The sequence below is a fragment of the Carassius gibelio genome, chromosome B22, assembly GCF_023724105.1.
Source record: "Carassius gibelio isolate Cgi1373 ecotype wild population from Czech Republic chromosome B22, carGib1.2-hapl.c, whole genome shotgun sequence".
NCBI classification, from domain to species: Eukaryota; Metazoa; Chordata; class Actinopteri; order Cypriniformes; family Cyprinidae; genus Carassius; species Carassius gibelio.
This window is the reverse complement of record NC_068417.1, coordinates 15,841,021-15,853,968: the sequence shown is the minus strand read 5'-3', so window position 1 is coordinate 15,853,968 and position 12,948 is coordinate 15,841,021. Positions and strand designations below refer to the sequence as shown.

General features: G+C 34.7%; 2 protein-coding genes across 2 annotated transcripts in view; one reads left to right on the top strand and one right to left on the bottom strand.

The window, feature by feature from the left end:
• Positions 1-1,292, top strand: part of LOC127987236 (uncharacterized) — a 156,922-nt gene extending 155,630 nt beyond the window's left edge. Inside the window, exon 6 of the mRNA XM_052589516.1 lies at positions 542-1,292. Coding sequence (XP_052445476.1) covers positions 542-565 — 24 coding nt within the window. The 3' untranslated portion in view covers positions 566-1,292. The remainder of the gene's footprint in view (positions 1-541) is intronic.
• Positions 1,293-4,121: 2,829 nt separating this feature from the next.
• LOC127988106 (natural killer cell receptor 2B4-like) overlaps positions 4,122-12,948 on the bottom strand; it is a 28,514-nt gene continuing 19,687 nt past the window's right edge. Inside the window, exon 5 of the mRNA XM_052590652.1 lies at positions 4,122-4,169. Coding sequence (XP_052446612.1) covers positions 4,122-4,169 — 48 coding nt within the window. The remainder of the gene's footprint in view (positions 4,170-12,948) is intronic.

The window sequence follows — 12,948 nt, the reverse complement described above, 5'->3', positions numbered from 1 at the left end:
ATTACAAGTGTACAGTGTTATTAGTATCATTTAGTATCTTTGTTTCCATCATTTTTATTTTATTTTTCATTTTCATTTTAGTTGTGCTTTTGTTGTTTGTATTACATAGCTTACAGTTTTGATTGTGTCACAGAGGTTTTTTTTTTTTTTTGGGGGGGGGGGGGGTGGTCATGTCTATTAGTTTTTTGTTTTTTAAATATGTATATACCATTTTCTTTTTTGATTTAAGTTTTAGTTACTTTAGTTCATCCAGATAAAGTAAACAATAATGAGAATGTTGCCCTATGAGCTACTACCTGAAATATACAATTTTTTTTTTCTATTTCATTTGAATAACTTTTATTTTAAGTTGCTAATGTTTTTATTATTATTATTATGGTTTTAGTTTAGTTAGCTGTAATAACCCTAGTCATTAACAGAATCGTCCTAGGTTTAAGGCCTTTTTGTTAATAGTTTATAAAAAGATTTTATCCATGTCTTCAATCTTGTTCATTTCATTTGAACATTTGAATCATTTTTTATTTTATTTTTTTTTATACAGGAGAACAGGGCACACATCATTTAATCGTGCTGACAATGGATCGGAGCCTGAGTTCATGAGCCGTCCTGTAATAGAGACATGAATACCAGTGCGACACCAGGTTGATGTTGAGTTAAGATGACAAGTTCAGAGGTTAAAGTTTGTGACTTTGTCACACAGGACGCATGTCACTGCTCAATATATTATAATGATTTTATCTATATTTGTGTATATTTATGTATATTTGTTTTAATATGTTGTCTTCAGCCATTTTATTATTCTTAACCAGTTTAATTTGTGTATGTCTTTAAATGAGTCTGGGTCATGTGACTGTTCACATGACAGAAAATAGGAAATGGAGAGCATGAAGAGGAAGCATGTCAAACAAGCATTGGACATTGCTCTCCTTACGACTAAGTGGTGATCACCTCCAAACTGGAATAATGGAGTTATCTTTTTGGACTTACCTTTCCAGCACTTTTGATTAACACCACAGTGGTCTTTTGTGTTTACACCGGTGGACACTTTTGGGACAATCAGATTTCTTAAGGACTGTTTTAATAGAATGGAACTGAAAGACGCTTTTAACATCTGAGTTATTCTAGTTTTATTGTTGTGTTTTAAATCTCTTTAAAAATAATATTGATTTTAAAAATTTATTTTATTTCCATTAATACAAGTGGTTTTTACTGTACTAACCCTGGTGTTATCAGTCAGTAATATTTTAAATATTTAAATATTGAAATGTTTATTAAAAAATTTGTTAATATTTTGATTGTGTGATTTTATTTTATTTTATTTTTTTTTATTTTTTTTTTAAGTACAGGTATCTCTGCCTGTAAACAGAAAATTTTATTGTAGATCCATGCATTATTTTTTAAAACACTTTAATGTGGTTAAGTTTCATAAGTATTTTGAACAAATTGGATTCAGAATGATAATCTAAATGTAGATGGAGTCGATCAACACCCCAAAGCTTGACTGTAACTATTACCTCTTCATCGTGACATTTTATTCCATAACATTACAGTTTTTATTAGGGCTGGGCGATATATCTAACGATATGATCATGCGCATCTAATCAGTAAAGCTGCTTCCGTGATCACCGCTAAAATCTCCATCAACTGCTTATAATTGGAGTGGCATTTAATAGACAGAGCCGTAGATCGCTGACAAGCCACGCCATATCGCGTTCATTATCGCAGGCGATAATATTATCGCAGGCGATAATGAACGCGATATGGCGTGGCTTGTCAGCGATCTACGGCTCTGTCTATCAGAGGTGGGACTTTCAAGTCACAAGCAAGTCTTCAAGTCATATTCAAGTCCTCAAAGGGTTAAAGCTAAAGAGATAATTAAGTGACTAATTAAATGGTGATTGTGCATTAGTGATGAACATCTGCTGTTAACAATCAACATCACTGAAGTAAAGAGAAACACAAGAACTACAACTGAATTTAGCCACAGCCTTCAACTGAAAAAAACAACAACAACACTATGCCACCATAATTGTGGTCAGGGTTTGCTTTAGGTAGTCTCTTGACCCTTTTACTAATTCAAAGCAATTTGGTTCAAAACAATTTCAATATTGCTTTCGCTACAAACGTATGCATTGCTGAATCAAACCTTGTAGTGACAGATGATCTTATGCTTTTTCTGCTTATAACTCATGTTGACTTGGACATCATGAGATAGTCTTCTTTGGATTGTTGACTGACATTCAGCTTTTACCAGAGTTGGGACTTTCAAGTCACAAGCAAGTCTTCAAGTCATATCCCAAGTCCTCAAAGGGTTAAAGTTAATGACATAATTAAGTGACTAATTAAATGATGATTGTGCATTAGTGATGAACATCTGCTGTTAACAATCAACATCACTGAAGTAAAGAGAAACACAAGAACTACAACTGAATTTAGCCACAGCCTTCAACTGAAAAAAACAACAACAACACTATGCCACCATAATTGTGGTCAGGGTTTGCTTTAGGTAGTCTCTTGACCCTTTTACTAATTCAAAGCAATTTGGTTCAAAACAATTTCAATATTGCTTTCGCTACAAACGTATGCATTGCTGAATCAAACCTTGTAGTGACAGATGATCTTATGCTTTTTCTGCTTATAACTCATGTTGACTTGGACATCATGAGATAGTCTTCTTTGGATTGTTGACTGACATTCAGCTTTTACCAGAGTTGGGACTTTCAAGTCACAAGCAAGTCTTCAAGTCATATCCCAAGTCCTCAAAGGGTTAAAGTTAATGACATAATTAAGTGACTAATTAAATGATGATTGTGCATTAATGATGAACACCTGCTGTTCTTGAGAATTACAGAGGATCAGATGTTGATGTTTTATTGGTTAAAGTGATGCAACCATAATGGAGACCAGTGTTTGCTTTAGTGGGGCTCTTGACCCTTGACTGTCATGTTAGATCTCTTTATGTAGCATTGCATGAGGTGCTGTAAAGCAGAGAGAAGACATTAATCTGTATGTGATAGGTGGTCAGATTACAATCAAATTAACATTAGCTCTATTTAAGTTTAGCATAATCAACCCAGTAAAACTACACTATGGAAAAAAAAAATTAAAGTAAGTGAATTTTAAATCTACTAAGTGCATACAAAATTTGAAAAACTGTACTCTGTAGACACACACAGACATCAAGAACCAGCATATGACTCTCAACAGTGGTGACAATCAACAAAATGTTGCATGCTGGGTAAAACCTTAGTAAAAACTCCCGTAATGCACTGCAGTATGAAAAATTGTCACCACCGTTGAGGATCGTGTGATAAGTGTGTTTGTCTAAAACCTGAACTGATTGTCTCCTTTTGTGTCTTTCAACATTGAAGCATTGTGATTTTTTTTTTGTTTTACTTCAGATCAATAATAGCTGAGTGTCAGTCTACTATCCAAAGATAAACACCATTTCATGATGTTCAGTCATCATGAGTTATAATCAGAAAACACACAAGATCATCTGTTACTACAAGGTTCAACTCAGCAATGCATACATGTTTGTTGCGAAAACAATATTGCAATTGTTTTGAATCAAATTGGTTTGAATCAGTAAAAGGGTCAACACACTAGTTAAAGCAAACCTTGACCACAATTATGGTGGCATACTGTTTTTTTTCTTTTACTTTTTTTTCAGTTGAAGACTGTGGCTAAATTCAGTTGTAGTTCTTGTGTTTCTCTTTACTTCAGTGATGTTGATTGTTAACAGCAGATGTTCATCATTAATGCACAATCATCATTTAATTAGTCACTTAATTATCTCTTTAGCTTTAACCCTTTGAGGACTTGAATATGACTTGAAGACTTGCTTGTGACTTGAAAGTCCCACCTCTGATAGACAGAGCTGTAGATCGCTGACAAGCCACGCCATATCGCGTTCATATCGAAGGCGATTCATCTGCGATAATGAACGCGATATGGCGTGGCTTGTCAGCGATCTACGGCTCTGTCTATTAAATGCCACTCCAATTATAAGCAGGTGATGGAGATTTTAGCGGTGATCACGGAAGCAGCTTTACTGATTAGATGCGCATGATCATATCGTTAGATATATCGCCCAGCCCTACTGCAGTTACAGTATTAGATCATTGCTTCCTGGGGACATTTTCATACACCGCCTCTGCCTTTGATTTCTACAAGGAAACACAAACATCGGGCTGATAACAGAAAATTCAGACAACTCACTTCCTTCAGCCTGCCAGAGGTGTAGCATGCCATCGCAAGCAGAGGTGGAGAGTCCAGGGGTCAGAAAGTAAAAGTCCTGCCACATTTTTGCTCCACCCATGAACTCAGCAGCTGATTTCACCAGAGGAGGAAACAAGTCATTCCTTCCAAGTCACAAACTAGTCTCAACTCAAATCCCAAGTCCTCAAAGAGTTAAAGTCAATGAGATAATTAAGAGACTAATTAAATGATGATTGTGCATTGGTGATGAACACCTGCTGTTATTGGGCGTTACAGAGGATCAGATGCTGATGTTTTATTGGTTAAAATTATGCCACCATCATGGAGATCAGTGTTTGCTTTAGTTGGGCTCTTGACCCTTTTAATAATTCAAAGTAATTTGCTTTTAAACACTTGCGGTTGTGTTACGTAGTAAACATTAACACATTGCTGAATTAAAAGCTTGAAGTAGAAAATTTAGTTGCCCTTTTTTCATCTAAAACATTTTAATTAACTTCATGAAGGTGTCTCTCTTTGGTTTGTTAAATTATGTTCAGCAATTACTGAAATACAAAAAAAGTCCTATTAAACAAATATTATTGTAATGCTTAAATATTGGGGGAAAAAATTGTACAGGCTTGGGATTTTAGACATGAGCACTTATCATATGATCCTCAACTAGAGTTGTGACGTTCGCGAACGAACCGATTCTTTTGAACGGCTCATAAACATGAACGATGGGAGCCGAGTCGCGACTGGAGAGGAGCCGTTCTTTCTATCGTTCTTTTTTCCTATACGTGTTTCACACAGATTCATACAAATGAGCTCCTCCAGGAGACAGAACAGTTATAGGGGGAGGGGCGCACCCAGCGCAGGCCAACCCTTTATAGCGTGATGATATTAGTTATTAGTTGTGCATGCATTTACATTGCATTTTGTGTTCATTTAAAACTTATTTTAAAATCATTAAAAATGTTCTTTTGTGATACTGTACTTGTATAGAAATGTTTCACTAAAAGCTGTTTTCCACAGACATTCATTGCAGCCCACTTTGTTATTGTTCATTGACTTGAAGGGGCTGATGTCCTATTTGCAAAGTTTACAGTAGTAATAGTATGTAGTATGTAGACATTTCCATTTTATTTATTCTAATTTTATCTACTTAAAAAAAAAAAATAGATTTCTATCAAAATGTTCTTGTGTGATAACAATGTTCTTGTGTGGAAGTGTTTGTAGTAAAAGCTGTTTTGCACAGAAATTCATTGCAGCCGGCTTTGTTTTTTATGTTTATTTGTGAGTAGGTATTGTATGAATAACATAAGTCAACGTAGTTTTACACACACACACACACACTTTGTACTAAAGGTAAATCAAAATAATGATGTCACTGTCTAAGCAGAGGGATTTGTGCAACCCTATGGAATATAGTCCACACATGAGAAATGAGGTAATAATATTTCAGAATAATTCAAACTCAGATATTGGTGTGAGATATCTGAGCTTTAATTATTTGACTACAAATCTCACCTCATAATACCTCCCAGTGATTATTTCCAGAATAAACTGAGATGCTCCCAAGCTGGCTTCTTAAAACTGACTAAATATTTAAAAAGAGCCAAAAGAGCCATTCTTTTGAACGGCTCTTTGAAAGGAACGGATCGCGAAGATCCGGATCCCCTCAAAGAGCCATAAATCCCATCACTATCCTCAACAGTGGTTACAATAATTATTCATGCTACAGTGCATAATCAGAGTTTTTACTATGGTGTTACCCAGCATGCACTTCAGCTTGAAGCGTTTTGTTGATTGTCACCATTGTTGAGATTCATATGCTGGGTCATGATGTCTGTGCGTCTTATTAGGAAAAGATTTCGAAAAATTTATATTTATTACATACATTAGGAAATGTATTCATTATAGTGATTAAACCAACGGTTCCACAAGGTAGGTTATTTAAAAACTGAACATTTGTTAATAATAAATACATAAAATTGTTTTGGAAATAAACAGGCTGATGCCTAATAATTACTTCATCATGTAAAACCGGCTAGTAACGGTTTTCTGCACAGCACTGATCGCACTGTTTTATAACAGCACATGTACTTTTACAGAGAAACATCTAACATAAGAAACCAAAGGTCAAGAGCCCAACTGAAGCAAACACTGATCTCCATGATGGTGGCATAATTTTAACCAATAAAACATCAGCATCTGATCCTCTGTAACGCACAATAACAGCAGGTGTTCATCACCAATGCACAATCATCATTTAATTAGTCTCTTAATTATCTCATTGACTTTAACTCTTTGAGGACTTGGGATTTAACTTGAGACTTGTTTGTGACTTGAAAGGAATGACTTGTTTCCTCCTCTGGTCAAATCAGCTGCTGAGTTCATGGGTGGAGCAAAAATGTGGCAGGACTTTTACTTTCTGACCCCTGGACTCTCCACCTCTGGGCCCCAAGGGGGCAATTCAGTTCTACAGCCAACTCATCCAATAAGGGTTAAATTAGAATTGTTAGCACACAATAAATATAAGAATTATAAAGTTAAAAATGTATACAAAACGATCACACCCTGACACCCACCCAGCAGGCACAGTACATCAATGTAACGTCAGGAAGACGTTGGACTCCAACTAATCCAACGTCAGTCAGACGTCATATTTTGGTTGAAAATGAAAGTCGGGTTGACGTCTAAACCCAACTTTGTTTGACGTCAAACTCCTACATCAGACAGACGTTGAATTTTGGTTGGAATAAGCACCACACTGCAACAATGGGTAAAATGCATGGCAGCACATTAAATATCTCAAGATCTCAGCAGAGGAGGATTAAACAACTCCACAAACAGCATTACCAGCTTCACGTAGTACTAACCAGACTGACTTTATTTCTGTCAAACATCTACAAAAGCTCTTATTGAAAATTAACAGGTTTTTCTAATATGTTTAATTTCCATAACACCATAACAGTGATTAGTGTTTCCATTAGTTGGGGTCTTAACTCTTATTATATCTCTTGTCTTTATTGGCTGCTGTGATAGTGTGTATGTCAAGCACATTTGCAGCTTCAAATAAAGCTAAAGTGATTTTTTTTTTAGTCTAACAATTATGTTGGGGTTTTAGTACATTCATATTACAAACCCAGATCCAGCAGTATCAATCAATCAATCACCTTTTATTTATATAGTGCTTTAAACAAAATACATTGCGTCAAAGCACTGAACAACATTCATTTGGAAAACAGTGTCTCAATAATGCAAAAATTATAACAATCATTTAAAATCTTTTAACAAACATGAGCTCAATAAAAGTTACCTACACTGACACACACACATACTTGGAGCCATGATTTATACTGTGGTGGCTCCCAGCATGCATTGCTGCATGAAGCATGTCACCATTGTTGAGATTCATATACTTATAATTGATGTATATGTGTCTCGAAAAAAAAATAATAAATAACCACTTTGGGTCAATGACAACAAGAGTCCTCAATCACTCTTCTTTATGATGATGAAAACTATACCACCTTATCTTTGTTTATGGCCCATTTAACAACAAATTATGTGTTTTAGTTAAAACTATTACAAGAACCACAAACTTACTAATACAAAAGTCAAACTACCCAACTAAAGCAAACATTGACCACAATAATGGTGACCAAACATTTCCAAATAAAACTTAATTCATTAATTGGATTTAGACGTCAACCAGATTTTCATTTTCAACCAAAATCCAACGTCTAACTGACGTTGGAGTCCAGAGTTGGGAAGTCCAGGTGCCAAAGAGTAAAAGTCCTGCCATATTTTTGTTCCACCCATGAACTCATCAGCCGATTTCACCAGAGGAGGAACCAAGTCATTCCTTCCAAGTCACAAACGAGTCTTGAGTCAAGTCCCAAGTCCTCAAAGAGTTAAAGTTAATGAGATAATTAAGTGACTAATTAAATGATGACTGTGCATTAGTGATGAACACCTGCTGTTATTGAGAATTACAGAGGATCAGATGGTGATGTTTTATTGGTTAAAAAGATGCCACCATCATGGAGATCAGTGTTTGGTTTAATTTTGCTCTTGACCCTTGACTTGTTGTGCTAGATCTCTCTCTGTAGCTCTGCATGGGTTGTTGTGGAGACGACAGAAGTGTGACATATGAAGAACCTATAGTTACAATGAGCTGGTTTAACTCTATCTCAAATATTTTTGTCTTTCTTATCACATGTCTAGGTTTTGAATAATTCCAGTGAAACTACAGCATGCACACAAAAAAGCATTGCTCTAATATTTACAGGATATGGATCATTTTTTATTTGTAACACGTATAAAAGTTTGAACTCCAGTGCTTTTTAGACACACACAGATATCAAGAACCAGCATATGATTCTCTACAATGGTTACAATCAACAAAATGCTTCATGTTGCAATACATTAATTACTCCCATAATGCACTGCAGTATGAATAATTTTCACCACTGTTGAGGATCACATGATAAATGTTCATGGCTAAATGCCTAAATACATCTTTTTTTCTTAATATTGAAGTGTTATAAAGCATTATATGGTGGCATTTGCATAATGAGATTTCTCTCTTTTTTGTGAAAGTGACATACAGTTAAGTGTGGTGACCCGTACTCAGAAATCCTATTCTGTATTTAACCCATCCAAAGTGCACAGACAGAGCAGTGAATTCACGGCAGTTCTCTCTAACAACTAAGCCACGAACTCTTCTCATATGATCAAGAAATTTAATCAAGATCATGCAGTCATCAAAAGCATAAGTCACCTGCTAGATCAAGAGTTGCATCAGCATTGCACAAAGGTTTGCTGCAAAACAATAATGCAATTGTATAGAAGCAAATTTGTTAGATATCAACTGAAGCAAATACTCACCACAATTATGGTGGCAAAGTTTTTTTTTTTTTTTTTTTTTTTTTTTTTTAATTGATTTCATCCAAGGCTGTGCTTAAAGTCGATTCGTGTATCATCCGATCATTCAATTATTCCATTTAATCTGGCAAACCAAAAACGAAATAACGAATCAATATTTTGTTTTTCTGTTTTTCTGTATGAACCAAATATGAAAAACTGACGTTTGTTTCATTGCTTTCAGCTCGAAACGGGAAATATAATAAACAAGGAAACCAAAACGAAATAATGGATCAAATTTACGTTTTTTCAATTGTTCTTTATTTGTTGTAGTAGGTCTAACTATTTCCCACGGTGCCGTCCTGCTTGCTTTGCGCATGCGCAGTGGATAGTTTCAAAGGAATTGCGCTTACTTCCGCGTATTCCTCGCGGGGATAAAGAACACGTTTTTTTTAACGATCCCAGGCATAGTTACAGTATGTCCAATAACAGTACAACACGCTCTAATGGATTATATTGGTTAATATAATATAATCAATCAATCAGAGATGGTTAAATGTCCTTTGAAATCACGCTAACCACTTGTTTTGGTATGTTTGGCATTTTAAGTAGATCATTAATTAAAACATTTATATTAGCAGATTATTTTATTAATAATGAGATCAATAAAAGCAATCAAAACGATATATATATATATATATATATATATATATATATATATATATATATATATATATATATATATATATATATATATATATATATTTCGTTTTGGTTTTAGGACAGCTTTGATTAAAAGATTTGATCCACTTCAAACGTTGACTACTTTATACACACACACACACACACATTACATTGTGTGACATAGGTAAGTAGTAGTTTTCAGATGTGAATGGGTGGGGGGTATTTTCTTGACGTCATCAAACCAAAGTAATGGCAAGCGTAGACTTATGTATCATTCCTGAATCCTGATATGAATCAGTCTTTGAAAGACCTATTATTATAGACAGTTCAGTGACAAATTATTAAACATAAACACTTGAATTTATTCCTTAAAGAATCTAAATCTTGGACGAATAGATTGAATAAAAGGCTTCTTTATTAACACAGTGACTTACCGACACCTAGTGGCGATATTACTTTCAGAAGTATCATAAAGTAAGCCTATCATTTCATTTTGTCATTACATATTTCTTTCTGTGTTAAAAATGTTGTATTAAACATTAATCTCATTTCATTATGCAGTTGTAATTGCTATGTAAAGGCATGTCTGATCAGCATTAAACTGTAAACAGGCCTAATACATCTAAAATCAACTTCAGAAGCAGCTATCTCTGAAGGCTTAATTAATACTGATTTAATTATTACATGTATTCCAATTTAACATTATCATTATCATTAAGAATTTAACATTAAGGCTGAGATAAATACAAACTCGATTCTCAAAAAGTTGGGACGCTGTACAAATTGTGAGTAAAAAAGGAATGGAATAATTTACAAATCTGATAAACTTATATTTTATTCACAGTAGAATATAGATAATATATGTTGAAAGTGAGACATTTTGGAATGTCATGCCCAATATTGGCTCATTGTGGTTTCATGAGAGCTACACATTCCAAAAAGATTGGGACAGGTAGCAATAAGAGGACGGAAAAGTTAAATGGACAATTTGCAACTTATTAGGTCAATTGGCAACATGATTGGGTTTAAAAAGATCCTATCAGAGTGGCAGTGTCTCTCAGAAGTCAACATGGGCAGAGGATCACCAATTCCCCCAATGCTGCGGCGAACAATAGTGGAGTAATATCACAAAGGAGTTTCCCAGAGAAAAATTGCTAAGAGTTTGAAGTTATCATCATCTACAATGCATAATATCATCCAAAGATTCAGAGAATCTGGAACAATCTCTGTGCGTAAGGGTCAAGGCCGGAAAACCATACTGGATGCCCATGATCTTCGGCCCTTAGACGGCACTGCATCACATACAGGAATGATACTGTAATGGAAATCACAAAATGGGCTCAGGAATACTTCCAGAAAATATTGTCGTTGAACACAATCCACAGTGCCATTCACCGTTGCTGGCTAAAACACTATAGGTCAAAAAAGAAGCCATATCTAAACATGATCCAGAAGCGCAGTAGTTTTCTCTGGGCCAAGGCTCATTTAAAATGGACTGTGGCAAAGTGCAAAACTGTTCTGTGGTCAGACGAATCAAAATTTGAAGTTCTTTTTGGAAAACTGGGACGCCATGTCATCCGGACTAAAGAGGACAAAGACAACCCAAGTTGTTATCAGCGCTCAGTTCAGAAGCCTGCATCTCTGATGGTATGGGGTTGCATGAGTGTGTGTGGCATGGACAGCTTACACATCTGGAAAGGCACCATCAATGCTGAAAGGTATATCCAAGTTCTAGAACAACATATGCTCCCATCCAGATGACGTCTCTTTCAGGGAAGACCTTGCATTTTCCAACATGACAATGCCAGACCACATACTGCATCAATTACAACATCATGGCTGCGTCGAAGAAGGATCCGGGTACTGAAATGACCAGCCTGCAGTCCAGATCTTTTTTGTCGCATCATAAAGAGGAAGACCTAATTGAGCAACTAAAAGCCTGTATTAGACAAGAATGGGACAACATTCCTATTCCTAAACTTGACCAACTTGTCTTCAGTCCCCAGACGTTTGCACTGTTATAAAAAGAAGAGGGGATGACAAACAGTGGTAAACATGGCCTTGTCCCAACTTTTTTTAGATGTGTTGATGCCATGAAATTTAAAATCAACTTATTTTTCCCTTAAATTGATACCTTTTCTCAGCTTAAACTGAGAAATTGTATTCTGAAAAAATATATTTATATTTAGGCCTAATACTGTTTAACCTACATTCTGTTTAAATGGTTAATAAAAATGATTTGTGATAGAAAATGACACTGATAGAATAATTTCTGGTGAGTGCATGTTTGAAGTAAATTTAATTTAATTTTTCAGATTTCAAAATTAAATAAAAAAAGATGGGGATGAAACCCTGATTTAATGCTGATTCTTCACCAAAACGACAGTCTTCTTTAGGCTATTCATTTATTTTATGTGATAATTAAGAATAAAAAAGTCTGCTGGCAGAGTTTGGAAGAATACAAATCATTAAAGCACAAAGATCTGCATTTATCTTAAAGTAATTAGTTATTTTCCTACATAGCTGCTAAATATAATTTTTCACTTGCTGCCTTTCCAACCTAAGGAAAAAGTAATAGTAATAATTGTTGCCAATTCAGACGAGATCTGATAAAGCCATGGATTTACAGTAGGCCTACTAAGTGTATAGTTATTTCAACCCTGATACTACAACAATAATTTGATAACTGAAGAACGGCACACAGCAGTAGATAAGCTGATGCTAGGTTAAGACATAACACAAGGAATAAATTAATTTGTTTTATTTGTACAGATTGCAATGTAACTGTAAAATAATGTAAATATTTAACTTCGTAGTTCTGTGCATACAGTATTTGTTTACATGTGCACTGTTTGTGTGTATTGCTACTAGAACTTACATTTCAGAGTACATCTGTGCAATAAAGGTGTTCTATTCTATAAATTCAGTATAATGAAAGGGTATAATATATTTAACTGATACAGTAATTGTCAGGTAGAATACTATTACAAACATTATTACAGTATGTCAACCATTGCCTTTTGAATTACATTATTACCTTTAAAATTGTTATATTGCAAAGCTAAATATATATTACATGCAGTACATGCATCTTCAAGAAACATCTAAAAACACATCTCTTTCATCTTTGACCCTCGACTGTAGCACTGTCTATTCTAATTATATTTTAGCTAATTTTTATTTATTTATTCTAAC